Below are 24,270 nucleotides of genomic sequence, written 5' to 3'. Positions count from 1 at the left end.
GCTTTGGCGAGTTGCTGCAGTGCATCTTGTAGATGGCACACACTGCAGCCACAGTGCGCCGGTGGTGGAGGGAGTGAATGTTGAAGGTGGTGGATGGAGTGCCAATCAAGCGGGCTGCTTTAGCCTGAATGGTGTCAAGCTTCTTGAGTGTTGTTGGAGCTGCACTCATCCAGGCAAGTGGAGAGTATTCCATCACACTCCTGACTTTTGCCTTGTAGATGGTGGAAAGGCTTTGGGGAGTCAGGAGGTGAGACACTCGCCGCAGAATTCCCAGCCTCTGGCCTGCTCTTGTAGCCACAGTATTTATATGGCTGGTCCAGTTCAGTTTCTGATCAATGGTAACCCCCAGGATGTTGATTGTGGGGGATTCAGCGATGGTAATGCCATTGAATGTCAAGGGGAGATGGTTAGAGTCTCGCTTGTTGGAGATGGTCATTGCCTGGCACTTGTGTGGTGCGAATGTTACTTGCCACTTGTCAGCCCAAGTCTGAATGTTGTCCAGGTCTTGCTGCATATGGACACGGACTGCGTCAGTATCTGACGAGTCTTGAATGGTGCTGAACAATGTGCAATCATCAGCGAAAATCCCCACTTCTGACCTTATGATGGAGGGAAGGTCATTGATGAAACAGCTGAAGATGGTTGGGCCTAGGACACTGCCCTGAGGAACTCCTGCAGTGATGTCATGTGATTGAGATGAATGACCTCCAACAACCACAGCCAACTTCCTTTGTGCTAGGTATGATTCCAACCAATGGAGAGTTTTCCCCTTGATTCCCATTGACTTCAGTTTTGCTAGGGCTCCTTGATGCCACACTCGATCAAATGCTGCCTTGATGTCAAGGGCAGTCACTCTCACCTCACCTCTTGAGTTCAGCTCTTTTGTCCATGTTTGGACCAAGGCTGTAATGAGGTCAGGAGTTGAGTGGCCCTGGCGGAACCCAAACTGGGCGTCAGTTAGCAGGTTATTGCTGAGTAAGTGCCGCTTGATAGCACTGTCGACGACACCTTCCATCACTTTGCTGATGATTGAGAGTAGACTGATGGGACGGTAATTGGCCGGGTCGGATTTGTCCTGCTTTTTGTAGACAGGACATACTTGGGCAATTTTCCACATTGCCGGGTAGATGCCAGTGTTGTAGCTGTACTGGAACAGCTTGGCTAGGGGCACAGCTAGTTCTGGAGCACAAGCCTCCTGTACTATTGCCGGAATGTTGTCAGGGCCCATAGCCTTTGCAGTATCCAGTGACTTCAGCCGTTTCTTGACATCACGTGGAGTGAATTGAATGGGCTGAAGACTGGCATCTGTGATGCTGGGGACCTCAGGAGGAGGCCGAGATGGATCATCCACTCGGCACTTCTGGCTGAAGATAGTTGCAAATGCTTCAGCCTTGTCTTTTGCACTCATGTGCTGGGCTCCACCATCATTGAGGATGGGGATATTTTTGGAGCCTCCTCCTCCTGTTAACTGTTTAATTGTCCACCGCCACTCACGACTGGATGTGGCAGGACTGCAGAGCTTTGATTTGATCTGATGTTTGTGAGATCGCTTAGCTCTGTCTATCGCATGTTGCTTCTGTTGTTTGGCATGCAAGTAGTCCTGTGTTGGGACCTGGGCCTATATTATCACAGGGTATTGGGACCAGGACATATATTTTTACAGGTTATTGGGACCTGGGCCTTTATTTTCACAGGTTATTGGGACTTTGCCCTATATTTTTACAGGGTATTTGGGCCTGGGCCTATAATTTCACAGGTTATCTGGACCTGGGCCTATATATTTAAAGGTTATTGGGACACAGGCCTATATTTCAGCAGATTATTGTGACGCAGGCCTATATTTTTCAGGTTATTTGGACCTGGGCTTATATTTTTACAGGTTATTGGGACCTGCGCCTATATTTTTACAGGTTGCTGAGGCCAGGGCCTATATTTTCACAGGTTATCGGGACCTGGGCCTATATTTGTACAGGTTACTGGGACCTGGGCCTATATATTTACAGGTTGTTGGTACCTGGGCCTATATTTTTACTGGTTATTGGGACCAGGGCCTATATTTTTACTGGTTATTGGGACCAGGGCCTATATTATCACAGGTTATTGGGACCTGGGCCTATATTTTTACAGGTTATTGGGACCTGGGCCTATATTTTTACAGGTTATTGGGACGGGCCTATATATTTACAGCTTTTTAGGACCTGGGCTTATATTTTCACAGGTTATTGGGACCTGGCCCTATATTTCTACAGGTTGTTGGGAAATGGGCCTATATTTTCACAGGTTATTGGGACCTGGCCCTATATTTTTACAGGTTATTGCGACCTGGGCTGATATTTTTACTGGTTATCGGGACCTGGGCCTATATTTTCACAGGTTATTGGGACCTGGGCCTAAATTTTCACAGGTTATTGCGACCTGGGCGATATTTTTACTGGTAATTGCGACCTGGGCCCAAACTTGTACATGTAACTGGGACCTGGGCCTATATTTTTACAGGTTATCGGGACCTGGGCCTATATTTTTACAAGTTATTGGAACTTGGGCCATTATTTTTACAGTTTATTAGGACCTGGGCCTGTATTTTCACAGGTTACTGGGACCAGGCCATATATTTTTACAGGTTATTGGGACCTGGACCTATATTTTTACAGGTTGTTGGTACCTTGGCCTATATTTCCACAGGTTATTGAGACCTGGGCCTATATTTTTACAGGTTGTTGGTATCTTGGCCTATTTTTTTCCGGGTTATTGGGACCTGCTCCTATATTTTTACAGGCTGTTGGTACCAGGATTATATTTTTACAGGTTATTGGGACCTGGGCCTATAATATTACAGGTAATTTGGACCAGAACCTATATTTTTACAGATTATTGGGACCTGGGCCTATATTTGTACAGGTTATCAGGATGTGGGCCTATATTTGTATAGGTTACTGGGGCCTGGGCCTATATTTTCACAGGCTATCAGGACCTGGGCCTATATATTCACAGGGTATTGCGACCTGGGTCTATATTTCCACAGATTATTGAGACCTGGGCCTATATTGTACAGATTATTGTGATGTGGGCCTATATTTTTCAGTTTACTTGTTGCTTTGCCTATATTTTTACATGTTATTGGGACCTGGACTTATATTTCTACAGGTTATTGGGACCTGGGCCTATATTTCTACCAGTTATTGGGACGTGGGCGTATATTATTACAGTTTATTGGTACATGGGCCTATATTTTAATAGGTTTTTAGGACCTGGGTGTATATCTTTACAGGTTATTGAGACCTGGGCCTATATTTGTACAGTTTATTGGGACCTGTGCCTATATTATCATAGGTTATTGGTACCTCGGACTATATATTTACAGGTGATTGGGACCTGGGCCTATATTTTCAGGTTATTGGGAGCTGGGCCTATATTTTCCACAGGTTATTGGAACTTGGGCCTATATTTTTACACCTTATCAGGACATGGGCCTATATTTTCACAGGTTATTGGGACCTGGACCTATATGTTTACAGGTTATTGGGAACTGGCCCAATATGTTTACAGGTTATTTGGACCAGGACCTATATTTTTACAGATTATTGTGATGTGGGCCTATATTTTTCAGGTTACTTGGACCTGGGCCTATATTTTTACTGGTTATTGGGACCAGGGCCTATATTTTTACTGGTTATTGGGACCAGGGCCTATATTTTTACTGGTTATTGGGACCAGGGCCTATATTATCATAGGTTATTGGGACCTGGGCCTATATTTTTCAGGTTACTTGGACCTGGGCCTATATTTCTACAGGTTATTGGGACCTGGGCCTATATTTTTACGGATTATTGGGACCTGGGCCTATATTTTATGGATTATTGGAACCTGGGCCTATATTTTTACATGTTATTGGGATCTGGACCTATATTTTCACAGGCTATCGGGACCTGGGACTATATTGTTACAGGTTATTTGGAACTTGGCCTGTAGTTTCACCGGTTATTGGAACTTGGGCCTGTAGCGATTCGTGTGCATCGCCACAAATACTCGAGTTCGACTTTGACGAACTATAAATAAGTTGTTTATTTACAGGAACAGGTTAAATACAACAGGTAAGGTAGCAGGTAAGATGGCTGACTGTAGGAGCACCGTGGTGTAGGTCTTTCACCAGCGGGGACACCACGAGGACTGACTAAAAGTTTCCGAGCTCAACTGCTAGCAGGTTCCAAGCTCAACTGCCAGCAGGTTCCGAGCTCAACTGCCTGCAGGTTCCGAGCTCTGACGTCATGATGTCATCACGCAGAGTACAGGAATGAAGCCTGAGTGCAGTAACAGATACATTTAAAGGTAAGTTAAAGGGAATTATGTATCTCAATGTAAGGGACAACCGGTGGTACCGCCACATAGGACCCCCAGAATTCGCTTTAACGAAAGTCCAAGGATGAGATAGTCTGACGAGCTGGTGGTCACAGTGGTCGTGCTGTCTCGACTTGGTAGGCGAGGTCTGAAGATGCTGCTCGTGAGCGGATCCTTACGCGCGTCATGGCGAATAAAGTTTATCCGTCAGGTGAAGGACCGTGGAGAAGTGCGAAACAGCAGGCCTTGTCAGAGTGACGGGCAAGTCAGGCGGTCGCGGGCGATGACTCTGTTGATGTTGGAACAAGTCCTTGTTCTGACGAAATCTGCAGGAACGCCGACGGGCGATCCAGAAGGACTTGACAGGCGAGGTCGGTGAACTCGCCGACAGGTGAGCGAAACCTTCAGGAGGTTGGAAAGCGCGGAACGGTGCGTGCCATAGTGCTACGACGATAACACAACGGAGGGTGAAAAGTTGCTGTGTTGATCAGTGATCGGTGCGGACAGCAACTTTCACGTGGATGATCGCGGCCGCGGGATGCCCGTTGGACCTGTCCTCAATGTTTGCAGCCTCAGTAGATGTTTGCGTTTGTTGAGGGGAAAACTGCCAAGAAGGCGGCACGCTTCTCTTTCTCGCCGTAAAGTGTGGTAGGTAACACAACCAGCAGGCTGACGGGCTGGTGCGTCGTCGGTGGGGAACGAGTCTTCGTGTTTCACGAGGGCAGGGTCCTCGTGGTATGCGAGGGATGGGTCCTCGTGGTTCGCGAGGGATGGGTCCTCATATTTCATGGGGGTGAGTCCTCATGGTATCCCCGCAGCGCGCGCTCCGATCTTGTGTGCTCGTAAATGCTGTACCCCGCGCTTGGAAAGATGTATACTTGCTGTTGCTTTGGACGTAGAGGTGGACGATCCGTGTGGCGTTAGGAAAGACGAGTACGGAGACCGTAAGCAAGTGCGTGGTCAGCGCCGCATCGATGTTCTCGTCGAATGGGGCTTCTACCTTTATAAAGCACGAGGGAGACTGTGGCTCCCTGGATTGCGGCAGCGACAGCAAAACGGCTGGTGCTTCCATGGCGTGCTTCTTTTGTGAAAATTGCTCACAAAAAAATGGGGTCCGGTTGAGTTTTGTCCTTGTCAAACGGGATCTGCTCCAGGCTGCGCTTACCTTGCGAATACGTTCACAAAGACGGGGTCGCCTTTGGAGGAATCGGTGTTAGGCGGCTGCTCTTCCGTGGTTGTTCGTCGGTTGTGTGTCGGTCGTCTTGTGGGAAGACGAGGTTCAGGCGCGCGTTGCTACCGTGAAAAACGTTCACGGATACGGGTTCACCAATTGTAGTGTTGCAATTGATGAGCTCCCGTACTCACGTCATTGGGTCACCAATGTAGCGATTCGTGTGCATCGCCACTAAATAATCGAGTTCGACTTCGATGAACTATAAATAAGTTGTTTATTTACAGGAACAGGTTAAATACAACAGGTAAGGTAGCAGGTAAGATGGCTGACTGTAGGAGCACCGTGGTGTAGGTCGTTCCCCAGCGGGGATGTCACGAGGACTGACTAAAAGTTTCCGAGCTCAACTGCTAGCAGGTTCCGAGCTCAACTGCTAGCAGGTTCCGAGCTCAACTGCCAGCAGGTTCCGAGCTCAACTGCCAGCAGGTTCCGAGCTCTACTGCCAGAGGGTTCCGAGCTCTGATGTCATGACGTCATCATGCAGAGTACAGGAATGAAGCCTGAGTGCAGTAACAGATACATTTACAGGTAAGTTAAAGGGAATTATGTATCTCAATGTAAGGGACAACCGGAGGTACCGACACAGGCCTATATTTTAACACCTTATCAGGACATGGGCCTATATTTTCACAGGTTATTGGGACCTGGCCCTATATGTTTACAGGTTATTGGGACCTGGCCCAATATTTTTACAGGTTATTTGGACCAGGATCTATATTTTTACAGATTATTGTGATGTGGGCCAAATTTTTCAGGTTACTTGGACCTGGGCCTATATTTTTACAGGTTATTGGGACCTGGACATATATTTCTACAGGTTATTGGGACCTGGGCCTATATTTTTATGGATTATTGGGACCTGGGCCTATATTTTTATGGATTATTGGGACCTGGGCCTATATTTTTGCAGGTTATTGGGACCTGGACCTATATTTTCACAGGTTATTGGGACCTGGACCTATATTTTCACAGACTATCGGGACCTGGGCCTATATTGTTACAGGGTATTTGGAACTTGGCCTATAGTTTCACTGGTTATCAGGACCTGGGCCTATATATTCACAGGGTATTGCGACCTGGGTCTATATTTCCACAGATTCTTGAGACCTGGGCCTATATTTTAACAGGTTTAAGGTACCTCGGCCTAAATTTTTACAGGTTATCGGGACCTGGGCCTATATTTGTACAGGTTACTGGAACCTGGGCCTATATTTTTACAGGTTATTGGTACCTGGGCCTGGGCCTATATGTTACAGGTTATTGGGACCTGGGCCTATATTTTTACAGGTTATTGGGACCTGGGCCTATATTTTAACAGGTTATTGGGACCTGGACCTATATTTTCACAGGCTATCTGGTCCTGGGACTATATTGTTACAGGTTTTTTGGAACTTGGCCTATATTTTTCAGGTTATTGTGACCTCGGCGTATATTTCCATGGTTTATTGGGAACTGGGCCTATATTTTTACAGGTTATTGTGACCAGAACCTATATTTTCTCAGGTTATTGGGACCTGGGCCTTTATTTGTACAGGTTATCAGGACGTGGGCCTATATTTTTACAGGTTATTGTACCAGGGCCTATATTTTTACAGGTTATTGGGACCTGGGCCTATATTTTTACAGGTTATTGGGGCCTGGGCCTTTATTTCTACAAGTTATCAGGACGTGGGCCTATATTTTTACAGGTTATTGGGAGCTGGACCTATATTTTAACAGGTTACTGGAACCAGGGCCTATATTTTAACAGGTTACTGGGACCTGGGCCTAAAGTTTAACTGGTTACTGGGACCAGGGCCTATATTTGAACAGGTTCAAGGTACCTCGGCCTAAATTTTTACAGGTTATCGGGACCATGGCCTTTTTTTTACAGGCTACTGGGACCTGGGACTATATTTTTACAAGTTATCGGGACGTGTGCCTATATTTGTACAGGTTATTCGGACCTGGGTCTATATTTTTACTGGTTATTGGGACCTGGACCTATATTTTCATAGGCTATCGGGACCTGGGACTATATTGTTACAGCTTTTTTGGAACTTGGCTATAGTTTCACCGGTTATTGGGACCTGGGCCTATATATTTACAGGTTGTTGGTACCTTGGCCTATATTTTTCAGATTATTGCAACCTCAGTCTATATTTCCACAGTTTATTGGGAACTGGTGCTATTTTTTTCCAGGTTATTGGGACCTGGGCCTATATTTGTACAGGTTATTGGTATTGGACCTATATTTTTACAGGTTATCAGGACCTGGGCCTATATTTGTACAGGTTACTGCAACCTGGGCCTATATTTTTACAGTTTATTGGAACCTGGGCCTAAATTTTTACAGGTTATTGGGACCAGAACCTATATTTTTACATGTTATTGTGACCAGTACCTATATTTTTACAGGGTATTGGGACCTGGGCCTTTATTTGTACAGGTTATCAGGGTGTGGGCCTATATTTTTACAGGTTATTGGGACCAGGGCCTATATTTTTACAGGTTATTGGGACCAGGGCCTATATTTTTACAGGTTTTTGTGACCTAGGCCTATATTTCTACAGGTTATTGTGACCAGAACCTATATTTTTACAGGTTATTGGGACCTGGGCCTATATTTTAACAGGTCACTGGGACCAGGGCCTATATTTTAACAGGTTTAATGTACCTTGGCTTAAATTTTTACAAGTTAACGGGACCTGGGCCTATATTTTTCCAGGTTATTGGGACCTGGGCCTATATTTGTACAGGTTATTGGTATTGGACCTATATTTTTACAGGTTATCAGGACCTGGGCCTATATTTGTACAGGTTACTGCAACCTGGGCCTATATTTTTACAGGTTATTGGGACCAGAACCTATATTTTTACATGTTATTGTGACCAGAACCTATATTTTTACAGGTTATTGTGACCAGAACCTATATTTTTACAGGTTATTGTGACCAGTACCTATATTTCTACAGGTTATTGTGACCTAGGCCTATATTTCTACAGGTTATTGTGACCAGAACCTATATTTTTACAGGTTATTGGGACCTGGGCCTATATTTTAACAGGTTTTTGGTACCTGGGCCTATATTTTAACAGGTTACTGGCTTTGGACCTATATTTTTACATGTTATTGGGACCTGGGCCTATACTTTTACAGGTTATTGGGACCTGGGCCTATATTTTAACAAGTTACTCTGACCTGGGCCTATATTTTTTCAGGTTATTGGGACCTGGGCCTATACTTTTACAGGTTATTGGGACCTGGGCCTATATTTTTACAGGTTACTTTGACCTGGGCCTATATTTTTTCAGGTTATTGGGACCTGGGCCTATATTTGTACAGGTTATTGGAACCTGGGCCTATGTTCTTACAGGTTATTGGGACCTGGGCCTACATTTTTACAGGTTATTGGGACCTGGGCCTATATTTGTACAGGTTATTGGGACCTGGGCCTATATTTTCACAGGTTATTGGGACCTGGGCCTACATTTTTACAGGTTATTGGGACCTGGGCCTACATTTTTACAGGTTATTGGGACCTGGGCCTATGCTTTCACAGGTTATCGGGACCTCGGCCTATATTTTTACAGTTTACTAGGACCTGGGCCTACATTTTCACAGGTTATTGGGACCTTGCCCTATATTTTACAGATTATTGTGATGTGGGTGTATATTTTTCAGGTTATTTGGACCTGGGCCTATATTGTTACAGGTTATTGGGACCTGGGCCTATATTTTTACACTTTATTAGGACCTGGGCCTATATTTTTACAGGTTATTGGGACCAGGGCCTAAAATACCATAGGTTAATGGGACCTGGGCCTATATTTTCATAGGTTATTGGGACCTTGGCCTGTATTTTTACAGGTTATTGGGACTTGGGCCTACATTTTTACAGTTTATTAGGACCTGGGCCTATATTTTCACAGGTTATTGGGACCTGGCCCTGTATTTTTACAGGTTATTGGAATGTGGACTATATTTTTACAGGTTATTGGGACGTGGACCTATATATTTACAGGCTATTGGGGCCTGGACCTATATTTTCACAGGTTATCTGGACCTGAGCCTTTAGTTTTACAGGTTGTTTGTACCTTGGCCTATATTTTCACAGGGTATTGGGACCTGGGCCTTTTTTTTTACTGGTTGTTGGGACCTTGGCCTATATTTTTCCAGGTTATTGTGACCTGGGCCTGTATTTGTACAGGTCATTGGTATTGGACCTATATTTTACAGGTTATCGGGACCTGGGCCTATATTTCTACAGGATTTGGGACCTGGACCTATATTTTTACAGGTTGTTGGTACCAGGACTTATATTTTTACAGGTTATTGGGACCTGGGCCTATATTTTTCATGTTATTGGGACCAGGGCCTATATTTTTCATGTTATTGGGACCAGGGCCTATATTTGTATAGGTTACTTGAACCTCAACCTATCATTTTTCAGGTTATTGGGACCTGGGCCTATATTTCTGCAGGATTTGGGACCTGGACCTATATTTTTACAGGTTGTTGGTACCAGGGCTTATATTTTTACAGGTTATTGGGACCTGGGCCTATATTTTTCATGTTATTGGGACCAGGGCCTATATCTGTATAGGTTACTTGAACCTCAACCTATCATTTTTCAGGTTATTGGGACCTGGGCCTATATTTTTACAGGTTATTGGGACCTGGGCCTATATTTTTACAGGTTATTGGGGCCTGGGCCTATATTTTTACTGTTTATTGGGACCTAGGCATATATTTTTACAGGTTATTGCTGCATGGGCCTATATTTTAATAGGTATTTAGGACCTGGGTGTATATCTTTACAGGCTATTGGGACCTGGGCCTATATTTGTACTGTTTATTGTGACCTGGGCCTATATTATCATAGGTTAGTGGTACCTCAGCCTATATGTTTACAGGTTATTTGGACCTGGGCCTATGTTTTCACAGGTTATTGGGACCTGGCCCTTTATGTTTACAGGTTATTGGGACCTGGCCCTATATTTTTACAAGTTATTTGGACCTGGACCTATATTTTTACAGATTATTGTGATGTGAGCCTATATTTTTCAGGTTACTTGGAACTGGGCCTATATTTTCACAGGTTATTGGGACCTGGGCCTATATTTTTACAGGTTATTCCGACCTGGGCCTATATTTTCACAGGTTATTGGGACCTGGGCCTATAATTTTACAGGTTATTGGGACCTGGGCCTATAATTTTACAGGTTATTCCGACCTGGCCCTATATCTTCACAGGTTATTGGGACCTGGGCCTATATTTTTACAGGTTATTCCGACCTGGGCCTATATTTTTACAGGTTATTCCGACCTGGGCCTATATTTTCACAGGTTATTGGGACCTGGCCCTATATTTTCACAGGTTATTGGGACCTGGCCCTATATCTTCACAGGTTATTGGGACCTGTGACTATATCTTCACAGGTTATCGGGACCTGGGCCTATATTTTCACAGGTTATTGGGACCTGGGCCTATATTTTCACAGGTTTTTGGGACCTGGGCCTATATTTTTTGGGTTACTGGGACCAGGGCCTATATTTTCAAAGATTATTGGGACCAGGGCCTAGTATTTCTCCCTCACTGGGTGATTGACACTTGGTGTGTTCTCTATTGCCAGGTGACTGCGTTTGACAGCGTCGATGATGAGTCCAAAACTGATGAAGGATTCTTCCCTCAACTCCCTCTCCCACCTAGTTGGACCTCAAAGAAGAACCCACCATACAGTTACTACCAGTACTACATGTACAGTAACATCGCAGTGCTGAACCAGCTCCGCAGGTAACCTGAGCCCCACAGCTGAGGGTAACTGGAATGGTACTGGGCCCCGTACACACACACACACACACACACACACAGACACACACACACACACACACACATACATAGCAGGAAAGGCCCAGACTTCATCCCCTGCCTAGTCCTGAGTTAGCTGGTGTGTGTATGTGGGTGTATGTGCCTGTGTGAGAGGGAGTCCGTGGAAATGTTTGTGCTCACTTGTGTGTGTGGGGTGGGAATGTGTGTGTGAGTATCTGTGTATGTATGAGTGTGTGTGTTTGTGGATGCAAGTGTGAGTGTGTGTGTGTGTGAGTGTGTGAGTATTTGTCTGCGTGTGTGTGTGTGTGTGTGAGTATCTGTGTGCATGTGTGAGGGTGTGTGCATGCGTGTGAGTGCATGTGAGTGTGAGTAGGAGTGTGTATGTGTGTGAGTGTGAGTGTGCGTATGGAAGTGTGTATGAGAGTGAATGTGGGTGAGTGAATGTGAGTGTGTGAGTGTGTGTCTATGTGAGTCTCAGTGTGGGTGTGTGTGTGTTAGTTTGTGGATGCGTGGGTGTGAGTGTGTGTGTGTGACTGAGTGTGAGTGTGTATGAGTGTGTGTGTGTGCCCGTGTGTGAGTGTGTGTGTGTATGTATATGAGTGAGTGTGAGTGTGTGTCAGAGGTATGAGTCTGTGTGAGCGTCAGTGTCAGTGTGAGCCTCAGTGTGTGTGAGTGATTGCGTGTGTGTGAGTGTGGGTGTGCAAGTGTGTGAGTGTGAGTGTGTGTGTGTTTTGGAGTGTGTGAGTGTGTGAGTGTGTGGTGTGAGTGTGGGAGTGTGTGTTGGAGTGTGTGTTGGAGTGTGTGGGTGTTAGTGTCAGTGTGACTATCAGTGTGAGTGTGTGTGTGGGAATGTGATTGTGAGTGAGATCAAGTGTGAGAGCGACTCAGAGCGAGTGTGGGTGTGTGAGATTGTGGGTGTGTGAGAGTGGGTGTGTGAGAGTGTGTGAGTGTGAGTAAGTGTGTGAGTGTGAGAGAGTGAGAATGAGTTTGAGTGTATGAGTGAGTGTGAGAGGGTGAGAATGAGTGTGAGTGTGTGTGTATGTTTGTGTGTGTGTGAGTGTGTGCGGGCATCTAGAGTCAGCACAGCTATCGGCAAGTGGGTGATGCCCCAGGTGGCCAGACAGCCTGCCGATATTGAGCAGGCGGGAGCACATTCGAAGTAGGTCCACTCAACGGGACTGGGCCCTGTGCCCCCGAGGACTCGGCATCTTCAGGGGCATGAGGGGGTGTGCAAGGAAGGGGAGAGATTGTAGGAACTCACAGTCTTTGTGATCGGCGGGATTTGATGCTCCAGTGTTCCTTTAATTAGGGAGCGTGGGATGAACACGTTCCTGTACCGGCCGCACTGCGGAGAGGCTGGGTCCCACACACACCTGGTCGATGGATTCTTGACAGCGGACAACATCTCTCACGGGCTACGGCTCAAAAAGGTGAGTGGTTGAGCGCAAAAGAGGCTTCACCGTATCCAGGGGTACAGGTGGGTATAAAGTGGGGACACACTGACAGGGTAATGTAGAGGCAGCTCTACACTGTATCTAACCCGCGCTGTACCTGCCCTGGGAGCACTCAATGCTGACACTGGGTATAAAGTGGGGACACACTGTCAGGGTAATGTAGAGGGAGCTCTACACTGTATCTAACCCGTGCTGTACCTGCCCTGGGAGCGCTCGATGCTGACACTGGGTATAAAGTGGGGGACACACTGTCAGGGTAATGTAGAGGCAGCTCTACACTGTATCTAACCCGTGCTGTACCTGCCCTGGGAGCGCTCGATGCTGACACTGGGTATAAAGTGGGGACACACTGTCAGGGTAATGTAGAGGGAGCTCTACACTGTATCTAACCCGTGCTGTACCTGCCCTGGGAGCGCTCGATGCTGACACTGGGTATAAAATGGGGACACACAGTCAGGGTAATGTCGAGGGAGCTCTACACTGTATCTAACCCGTGCTGTACCTGCCCTGGGAGCGCTCGATGCTGACACTGGGTATAAAGTGGGGACACACTGTCAGGGTAATGTAGAGGGAGCTCTACACTGTATCTAACCCGTGCTGTACCTGCCCTGGGAGCGCTCGATGCTGACACTGGGTATAAAGTGGGGGACACACTGTCAGGGTAATGTAGAGGGAGCTCTACACTGTATCTAACCCATGCTGTACCTGCCCTGGGAGCGCTCGATGCTGACACTGGGTATAAAGTGGGGACACACTGTCAGGGTAATGTAGAGGGAGCTCTACACTGTATCTAACCCGTGCTGTACCTGCCCTGGGAGCGCTCGATGCTGACACTGGGTATAAAATGGGGACACACAGTCAGGGTAATGTCGAGGGAGCTCTACACTGTATCTAACCCGTGCTGTACCTGCCCTGGGAGCGCTCGATGCTGACACTGGGTATAAAATGGGGACACACAGTCAGGGTAATGTCGAGGGAGCTCTACACTGTATCTAACCCATGCTGTACCTGCCCTGGGAGCGCTCGATGCTGACACTGGGTAGAAAGTGGGGGACACACTGTCAGGGTAATGTCGAGGAAGCTCTACACTGTATCTAACCCATGCTGTACCTGCCCTGGGAGCGCTCGATGCTGACACTGGGTAGAAAGTGGGGGACACACTGTCAGGGTAATGTAGAGGGAGCTCTACACTGTATCTAACCCGTGCTGTACCTGCCCTGGGAGCACTCGATGCTGGCACTGGGTATAACGTGTGGGATACACTGTCAGGGTAACATTTTCCTGTTCTCTGCCTCTCTCTCTCTCCCTCTCTCTCAGGATCCAGCCCTTCAGTACCTCTATTACTTGGCGCAGATCCCGATCGCTATGTCACCACTGAGTAACAACAGCCTGTTCCTGGAGTACGGGCAGAGCCCCTTTTACCAACTCTTTCAGACCGGCCTGATGCTCTCTCTCTCCACCGATGACCCTCTGCTCTTCCACTTCACCAAGGTTTGTGCCAAAGGACCAGAGCAATTGTCACCATAATATCAAAAGGATATAGAGACACTGGAGAGGGTGCAGAGAAGATTTACAAGGATGATACCAGATCTGCGAGGGTTTACATATCAGGAAAGGGTGAACAGGCTGGGTCCCTTTTCTCTAGAGAAGGCTGAGGGGTGACATAATAGATGTCTTTAAAATTATGACAGGTTTTGATCGAGTGGATACAGAGAGAGTGTTTCCACTTGTGGGGAAGAACATAACTAGAGGCCATCAATATAAGATAGTCACCAAGAAATCCAATCGGGAATTCAGGAGAAACTTCTTTACCCAGAGAGTGGTGAGAATGTGTGTTGTGTCTGTGTATAATAAGACACAGACTGCAAGAGAACGGTACAACAGGTGTTTACTCAACGTGGCTCACACGGGAACTGATCTGTACAGATTACTACTCAGTGCTATATACAGGTGTGGTCACTGCCGGTACTACAGTATACATGAGCTGTAAAAGATAGTTCCCCCCTTAAAGGTATATACATTACAATTCCTCCCCTTTTAGATTAACAGTACCATAACACTCATTTAACAATTAAATATCAAACAAATTACAATTAACACTTTTAACATGCAACATTAGCTGAAAATAGTCTATTTATATATTCAGTCTTTTGGGAGGCTTCCTGATCCTTTCTGGATAGTACCTTTCCCGAGTGTCTTGCCCTTGGTGCGGAGGCGATTCTGGCCCCCTGTCGTCGGTTGGTTCATCAGCTTCTGATGCTACTGTTTCTGGGGTAGATGCGAACTGTACGTCGGGTTCATCACCAGGTACGTATGGGTGAGGCATGGGGTTGACTTGTTCCTGTGACTCTAGGATCTGGTCAGCATGGCATCTCACGATGCTCTCCCCAACGTCCACTGTGTACATTAGGGGGCCCTGCCGTGTGCATATCGTTCCTGACTGTCATTTTTCTGTTCGGTAGTCGCTGGCCAAGACTGGTTGCCCTACATTGAAGCTCCTTGTTGGCTTCTCATGGATGTGCTGGAATTGCTTACTTTCAACATCTCTTCGTACGTTTGGTCTGAGCAAATCCAGACGAGATCTTAACCTTCAGTTAAAGAACATCATGGCTGGGGCCTGGTTGGTAACTGCATGTGACGCATTCCGGTAGGCGAACAGGAAATTGTCCACCTTGTGCTGCAGCGGAATGTTGTCATTGTACATAGCCTTTATTGCCTTCTTAAAGGTTTGTACGAACCTCTCAGCCAATCCATTTGTGGCTGGATGATACGGGGCGGATGTGTAATGCCTTACCCCATTCTTTTTCAAGAACCTCCGGAACTCTTCGGACACAAACTGTGGTCCGTTGTCAGAGCAAATCTGTTCTGGCAAGCCATTCCTGGCAAAAATGGTCCGTAGGACTGCAATAGTTTTTTCTGTGGTGGTGGAGGACATTTTGATGACCTCAGGCCATTTCGAGTGCGCATCCATGGCTATTAAAAACATTGAGTCCATGAATGGACCAGCAAAATCAATATGCACCCGTTGCCATGGAGACGAGGGCCACTCCCATGGGTGTAGAGGGGCCTGTGGTGGTGCATTTTGGACTTTCTGGCATCCTGAGCAACTCTTGGTCAGGTCCTCGATTTGTTTATCGATTCCCGGCCACCACACATAAGCCCTGGCTAGGCTTTTCATTTTTACCCCTCCCAGATGACCCTCATGAAGCTCATTGAGCACTCTATCCCTTAACTTGGGTGGAATTACCACTCGGGATCCACACATCAAGGTCCCCCGGCACACTGACAGCTGTTCTCTCCTTGTCGAGAATGCTGGCAACAGTGAGTCGCCATGTGCTGGCCATCCCTTCACCATCAAATCATATACCCGAGACAGTGTCGGGTCATTTCGGGTTTCCTTTTCGATACAAGCGTTCGTTACCGGTAGGCATTCAACTATAGTCGAATGGAATATTTCAACAGGATCCACTGCTGGTGCTTCCTCTGCAGTAGGCAGTGGCAAGCGTGATAGCCCATCAGCATTTCCATGCTGTTTCGTGCCCTTATATTCAATCTCATAGTGGTGCACCCCTAGAAAAAGTGGCCATCTTTGTAGTCGTTGCGCAGTCATCACCGGAACGCCCTTCTTTGGATTAAAAATGGAGACAAGAGGCTGGTGATCAGTCGGCAAGGTGAATTTCTGCCCGTGCAGATAGTGATTGAACTTTTTCACTCCCCACACTAGGCTGAGGGCCTTCCTGTCAATCTGGGCGTAGTTACGCTCGGCTGAGGTTAGTGATCGTGACGCAAAGGCTATTGGCCTCTCTGAGCCGTCCGAGAATTTGTGCAACAGCACCGCTCCAATGCCATAGGGTGACGCATCACATGCTAAATGAATTGGTAATGCCGGGTTGTAATGGGCCAATACCTCTTTCGATGTGATTAGTGTTTTGCTCTTCTGGAAAGCTCGTCTACATTCGTCACTCCACTTCCATGGCACCCCAGTTTGCAGTAGGGTGTTCAGTGGGTGTAGTATTGTAGACAAATTTGGCAAGAACTTATGATAGTAGTTTACCAGCCCGAGGAACGACCTCAGTTGTGACACATTTTCTGGTGCTGGAGCCTTGACTACTGCCTCAATCTTCTCTGGGGACTTATGTAACCCCTCTTTATCGATAACGTGGCCACAATACGAGATCTCTTTTCTAAAAAACTCGCATTTGGGGCGGTTAGCTCGGAGCCCATATTCCTGCAATCTAGTGAGCACCTGCTCCAGGTTGGCAAGGTGATCACTGTCATTTTCGCCCGTGACCAGGATGTCGTCCAAATAACACTGGGTCCCTGGGATCCCTTGCAGGACTTGTTCCATTGCCCTCTGCCAAATAGCCGGAGCTGATGCTACCCCAAATACCAGCCGGTTGTATTGGTAGAGACCTTTATGGGTGTTGATTGTGAGGTATTTTTTTGATGCTTCTTCTACCTCCATTTGCAGATACGCCTGGGCCAGATCAATCTTAGTGAAGCGTTTCCCTCCAGATAGCGAGGCGAAAATATCTTCAATCTGTGGAAGTGGATATTGTACGGTGTGAAGGACCGGGTTCACTGTTACCTTAAAGTCCCCACAGATGCGAACCTTCCTTGGTTCCCCAGGCGTGCTGCTCAACGACTTTTTCATCACAGGGACGATGGGTGTAGCCCACTCGCTCCAGTCTACCTTGGACAGTACACCTGAACGTTCCAGACTCTCCAGCTCTGCTTTGACGGCTGGGCGGATCGCATAAGGTATCGGTCTGGCCTTCAAAAATTTTGGGCTTGCGTTTTCTTCAATTTTAATTGTCGCTGTCATGCCTTTTAGTGTTCCGAGTCCTTGCTGGAACACTTCTTTCGCGTCAGTTAGGATCTTTGACAGTCGCCCAGGTGTGACGTTGTCATCCTTTTTGTCAGCCACAGTCAGTGCCTGTATGGAATGCCAATCCAGTTGTATTTTCCGGATCCATTCACATCCCAGTAATGGTGGTCCTCCATCTTGCAATACATACAGGTCTAGTTCTGGTGTTTCCTTACCGTTATATATAACGGTCACCCTTATTTTTCCTTTGGGGTAGACTTTTTGCCCCGTGTACGCCTTCAAAATAATTTTTGTGTCTCTCAAGGGTATGTGTGAGAATAGCCGCTCGTCGTCCCGTCAGTTTATGACTGTTAGGGCTGATCCTGTGTCCAATTCCATCTTTACCTGGACTCCTGCTATCTTAAGAGTGACCCAAATGGTTCGGTGATCCTCCGTTGTGATCACATTATATAGTTTCAGACAACTCAGTTCCCTGCTTTCGGAGTCGTTATCACTCTTTTGTTCGTCTGAACTATTCTCCGTCATCTTATGTACCTTCTTGTACTTTCCTTTGGTAGGTCTCTTATTGCTGGTTTTCTTTCCCGACCTGCAGACTCGTGCTATGTGTCCTACTTTTCCACACTGTCTGCACACTTTGTCTTTGAACCAGCAATCATTCTGGTCGTGTTTTGTTCTGCCGCAGCGATAGCACTTCTCTGTTCCATATGACATTTCGTTTGTGCCATATTCTTGCGGCCTCTGTTGTATCTCTGCAGCGCCCCGTGCTGCTGCTTCATATGATACCGCAATGCTGAAAGCCTTTTCCAGCGTGAGGTCCTTTTCAGATAAAAGCCGTTTCTGGGTTCCTTCGCTTTGAAGCCCACACACAAACTTGTCCCTTAAGGTATCTGCCAGTCCCGCTCCAAACTGGCAGTGTTTCGATAGTTTGCACAATTCTGTTAAATAATCAGCATTGCTTTCATCCTTATGCTGGTTCCGTTTGTGAAACTTGAATCTTTCTGCTATCAGCAGCGGTGTGGGGTTTAAATGTTCCTGTAGTATCGTTACTATGTCTTCAAAACTCTTTTCCATTGGCTTCGTTGGGGTTACTAGATTTCGTAATAAGCCATACGTCTTTGCACCCATTAAATTTAACAATACCGACGCTTTCTTGTCATCTGACACCTCATTTGCCTGGCAGTATACCTCTCTTCGTTCGACAGATGTAGTCCAATCTTCGACTTCATTGTCAAACGCGGTGATACTGCCACTCTTTGGCATTTTGGGCGTGGTTTAAAATGGCGTCTCCCAATGGCTTAAAATGGCGTCTCCCGTGCTTTCCTTCCTCCCCCGCTGCTGCCAATGCCGCTCACGGCGGTTCCCGTGGCAATGGCGGCGCCCTGTAGGTTTCTGCACGCTTCTCCTGCGCTGCTGCCAACGCCGCTCTTGGCGATCCTCGCGGCAATGGCGGCGCCTCGCGGGTTTCTGCGCATCTCTCTCTCCCTCTCTTCGATGCTGCTCGGCCCCTGAACACCGGCTGCGCCCTGTGCGCTCTGCCCTCTTTCTCTCTCCCCCGTCGACGCTGCTCGGCCCTTTGCTGTGCCGCTCGGTCGGGCTCTAGCCCGCCGCTGTCCAGGAAGGATCTGCGCACTACCTGTTGCCAGCCCGTTTCGCTGGACCACCTCGACTGGAAAGCCAAGCCTGGCTCTCGACAGCCTCCCCCGCAATTCTCGAGTCTCTGCTGGATGACTGGGCGGTTGCCCGTAGTCGACGCCCGAGTCTCTGGCCTTGACCTCCAATCCACTGATCTCCAGGAACGAATCCCCGGGAGGTGATGCAGAGTTGTAAATAGGTTCGAACTTGCCTTGTCGCCAATGTTGTGTCTGTGTATAAGACACAGACTGCAGGAGAACGGTACAACAGGTGTTTACTCAACGTGGCGCATACGGGAACTGATCTGTACAGATTACTACTCAGTGCTATATACAGGTGTGGGCACTGCCGGTACTGCAGTATACATGAGCTGTAAAAGATAGTTCCCCCCTTAAAGGTATATACATTACAATGTGGAGCTCGCTGCCACAGGGAGTGGTTGAGGCAAATAGTATGGATACATTTAAGGGGAGGCTGGACAAACATATGAAGAGAAGGGAATAGAGGGTTACACAGAGAGTTAGATGAGGAAGGATGGGAGGAGGCTCGAGTGGAGCATCAACGCCGGCATGGACTGGTTGGGCCGAATGGCCTGTTTCTGTGCTGTATATCCTGTGGAATCCTAGGTACTGAGCCTCACACACAGAGCAGGAAGGGCCCAGGCTCCATCCCCGGCCTGTGCTGAGTGAGCTGATCTCACAGCCGGTGTGGTCCTGAGCCCCACACACACACAGAGCAGGAACGGCCCAATCTACATCCCCGGTCTGTGCTGAGTTAGCTGAAATCTGCCAGGGCCCCTGCTCCTCATCAGTGTACAGTGACTCCCGCTGCAAAGTGTCGGTGGAATTGTGGATGTCGGGGGGCAATCAGGCTCCGCTGTGATGCCTTCCCAGTCGAATGTCCATCTAACAATGGGTTCCGGGGTTCACAAGTGAAGAAGGGGCATTTGTGTGAGATTACGGGGGTGGCATCTTCTGCCCACTGACCCTGTACACCAGCGGTGAGGAGAAGAGGTGAGATTCTCCCCGCCCTGCCTCTAGACATGCCCCTCCCACACAGGAGGACCTGATCGGGGGGAGAAGGGGGGAGTTTCCCCCTGTATAGCCCCCAGTCTCTAACCGTGTACTTTCCCACACAGGAGGGTCCGATCAGGGGGAGAAGGGGTGAGTTTCCCCCTGTATTACCCCCCAGTCTCTAACCATGTCCTTTCCCCAACAGGAGGGTCCGATCAGGGGGAGAAGGGGGGAGTTTCCCCCTGTATTATCCGCCAGTTTCTAACCGTGTACTTTCCCACACAGGAGGGTCTGATCTGGGGGAGAAGGGGGGAGTTTCCCCCTGTATTATCCGCCAGTCTCTAACCGTGTACTTTCCCACACAGGAGGGTCTGATCTGGGGGAGAAGGGGGGAGTTTCCCCCTGTATTACCCCCAGTCTCTAACCGTGTCCTTCCCACACAGGAGGCTCTGATCGAGGAATATGCAGTGGCCGCTCAGTTTTGGAAACTCACCACCTGTGACATGTGTGAGATCGCGAGGAACAGCGTCAAACAGAGCGGCCTGTCACACCAGGTGAGGAGATCCTTCAGTAACCGAGAGTCCAGTCCCAGCACTGGGCAGACCACTGGCTCTCTCCCTCCTCTCTCCCTTTCTCTCTCTCTCTCTCTCTCTTCCCCCTCACTGTATCCCCCTCTCTCTCTCTCCCCTATCTCTCTTTCCTCTCTCTTCCACTCTCTTCCTCTCTCCCCCTCTCTCTCTCCTCTCGCTCTCTCCTCTCTCTCTCTTCCTCTCTCTCTCTCCCTCTCTTCCTCTCTCTCTCTCCCTCCCCCTCTCTCTCCCTCTCCCTGTCTCTCTCTCTTCCCCCTCTCTCTCGCCTCTCTCTTCCTCTCTCTCCCACTCTCTCTGTCCTCTCTCTCTCTTCCTCTCTCTCCCTCGCTCTCCCTCTCTCCACACTCTCTCTCTCCCCTCTCTCTCTCTCCCCCTCTCTCTCTCCCCTCTCTCTTTCCCCTCTCTCTCCTCCCTCTCTCTCTCCCCTGCTCTCCCTCTCCCCCTCTCTCTCCCCTCTCTCTCTCTCCCCCTCTCTCTCTCCCCTCTCTCTTTCCCCTTCCCCTCTCTCTCCCTGTCCCTCTCTCTGTCCCTCTCTCTGTCCCTCGCTATGTCTCTCTCTCTCTTTCTCTCTTTGTCTCTCTCTCTGTCTCTCTCTCTCTCTATCTCACTCTCTCTCTCTGTCTGTCTCTCTCTCTCTGTCTCTCTGTCACTCTTTCTCTGTCACTCTCTTTCTGTCTCTGTCTGTCACTCTCTTGCTCTGTCACTCTCTCTCTCTGTCACTCTCTCGCTCTGTCACTCTCTCTCTCTGTCTCTTTCTGTCTCTGTCTGTCACTCTCTCGCTCTGTTACTCTCTCTCTCTGTCACTCTCTCTCTGTCACTCTCTCTCTGTCACTCTCTATCTGTCACTCTCTCTCACTGTCACGCTCTCTCTCTGTCACTCTCTCTCTTTCACTCTCTCTCTGTCACTCTCTCTCTGTCACTCTCTCTCTCTGTCACTCTCTGTCACTCTCTCTCTTTCACTCTCTCTCTGTCACTCTCTCTCTGTCACTCTCTATCTGTCACTCTCTCTCTCTGTCACTCTCTCTCTCTGTCACTCTCTCTCTGTCACTCTCTCTCTTTCACTCTCTCTCTGTCACTCTCTCTCTGTCACTCTCTCTCTGTGTCTCTTTCTGTCTCTGTTACTCTCTCACTCTGTTACTCTCTCTCTCTCTCTGTCACTCTCTATCTGTCACTCTCTCTCTCTGTCACTCTCTCTCTCTGTCACTCTCGCTCTCTCTGTCACTCTCTCTCTCTGTCTCTCTCTCTCTCCGTCTCTCTCTCTCTGTTTCTCTCTCTCTGTCCCTCTGTCCCCCTTTCTCTCTCTCTGTCTCTCTCTCTCTCTCTGACTCACTCTCTGTCTCTTTCTGTCTCTCTCTCCACTCTCTCTCCCTATCTTTTGCTCTGTCTGTCTCTCTGTGTCTATGTCTGTATCTTAGCCTGTCTTTCTCTCTCTCTCTCTATCACTTTCTCTCTCTGTCTTTCTCTCTCTCTCTCTCTCTGTCTCTCTGTCTCTCTCCATGTGTGTCTATTTCTCTGGCTCTCTCTCTCTCTTGGTCTCTCTTTCGCTGTCTCTCTTTCTCTCTCTGTGTGCCAGAAATGCATCCAGCTGCAGCTACTAGCAGACCGCATTGCGGCGCTGGAGCTGCGGATGGATGGGCTTTGGAGCATTCACGATGCTGAGAGGGTCGTGGATAACACGTTTAGTGAGGTGGTCACCCCACAGGTAAGGGCTGCACAGGCAGAAGGGAAATGGGTGACCATCAGGCAGAGCAGTAGGGGCAGGCAGGTAGTGCAGGGGACCCCTGTGGCCATCCCCCTCTCAAACAGGTATACCGATTCGGATACTGTTGAGGGGGATGACTTACCAGAGGAAGGCAGCAGCAGCAAACTTCCTGGCACCAGGGGTGCTTCTGCTGCTCAGCAAGGGAGGAAAAAGAGTGGGAGAGCAATAGTGTCATAGAGTCATAGAGTTTTACAGCACAGAAAGAGGCCCTTCAGCCCATCGTATCTGCACCGTCCATCAAGCCCTGTCCAATCTAATCCATTTTCCAGCATTTGGTCCATAGCCTTGTATGCAATGGCATTTCAAGTGCTCATCCAAATGCTTCTTGAATGTTGTGAGGGTTCCTGCCTCTACCACCCTTTCAGGCAGTGAGTTCCAGACTCCAACCACCCTCTGGGTGAAAAAGTTCCTCCTCAAATCCCCTCTAAACCTCCTGCCCCTTACCTTGAATCTATGCCCCCTTTTTATTGACCCCCCTACTAAGGGGAAAAGTTCCTCTTTATCTACCCTATCTATGCCCCTCATCATTTTGTACACCTCAATCAGGTCCCCCCTCAGCCTTCTTTGCTCCAAGGAAAACAACCCCAGCCTGTTTCGTCTTTCTTCATAGCTGAGGCGCTCCATCCCAGGTAACATCCTGGTGAATCTTCTCTGCACCCTCTCCAAAGCAATCACATCCTTCCTATAGTGAGGCGACCAGAACTGCAAACAGTACTCCAGCTGTGGCCTTACCAGCGTTTTGTACAGCTCCATCATAACCTCCCTGCTCTTATATTCTATGCCTCGGCTAATGAAAGCAAGTATCCAATATGCCTTTTTAACCACCTTATCTACCTGTTCCGCTGCCTTCAGGGATCTATGTACATGTACACCAAGGTCCCTCTGACCCTCTGTACTTCCTAGGGTCCTACCACTCATTGTGTATTCCCTTGCCTTATTTGTCCGTCCAAAATGCATCACCTCGCACTTTTCAGGGTTAAATTCCATTTGCCACTTTTCCGCCCATCTGACCAACCCGTTTATATCATCCTGTAGCCTGAGGCTTTCCTCCTCGCAATTTACCACCCCACCAATTTTCGTGTCATCTGCGAACTTACTGATCATACCTTTTACATTCTCATCCAAATCATTTATGTAGATCACAAACAGCAAGGGACCCAGCACCGATCCCTGAGGTACCCACTGGACACAGGCTTCCAGTCACAAAAGCAACCTTCGACCATCACCCTCTGCCTCCTGCCACTCAGCCAGTTTAGGATCCAATGTGCCAAGGCACCCTGGATCCCATGGGCTCTTACCTTCTTGACCAGTCTCCTATGCGGGACTTTGTCAAAAGCCTTACTGAAGTCCATGTATACCACATCCACAGCATTTCCCTCATCCACACACCTAGTCACCCCCTCGAAAAATTCAATCAGATTGGTCTTAGTGGTAGGGGATTCTATCGTAAGATAGGCGTTTCTGTGGCCATAGACGTGACTCTAGGATGGTTTGTTGCCTCCCTGGTGCCAGGGTCAAGGATGTCACTGAACGGCTGCAGGGCATTCTGAAGGGGGAGGGTGAACAGTCAGAGGTCGTGTTTCACATTGGGACCAATGACATGGGTAGGAAG

At 48.1% G+C, this 24,270-nt stretch overlaps 1 protein-coding gene across 1 annotated transcript in view; it reads left to right on the top strand.

The window, feature by feature from the left end:
- Positions 1–24,270, top strand: part of LOC147092115 (AMP deaminase 3-like) — a gene marked incomplete at its 5' end in the record, with an annotated part of 74,530 nt that overhangs the window by 29,605 nt on the left and 20,655 nt on the right. The window contains 4 exons of the mRNA XM_085975557.1: positions 11,183–11,343; positions 12,689–12,809; positions 14,151–14,324; positions 20,750–20,904. Coding sequence (XP_085831683.1) covers positions 11,183–11,343; positions 12,689–12,809; positions 14,151–14,324; positions 20,750–20,904 — 611 coding nt within the window. The remainder of the gene's footprint in view (positions 1–11,182; positions 11,344–12,688; positions 12,810–14,150; positions 14,325–20,749; positions 20,905–24,270) is intronic.

This window comes from Somniosus microcephalus, unplaced genomic scaffold, assembly GCF_052327205.1.
Source record: "Somniosus microcephalus isolate GS21.2 unplaced genomic scaffold, FLI_Smic_1.0 unresolved_chr2, whole genome shotgun sequence".
NCBI classification, from domain to species: domain Eukaryota; kingdom Metazoa; phylum Chordata; class Chondrichthyes; order Squaliformes; family Somniosidae; genus Somniosus; species Somniosus microcephalus.
This window is presented reverse-complemented; position numbering and strand designations above follow the sequence as displayed.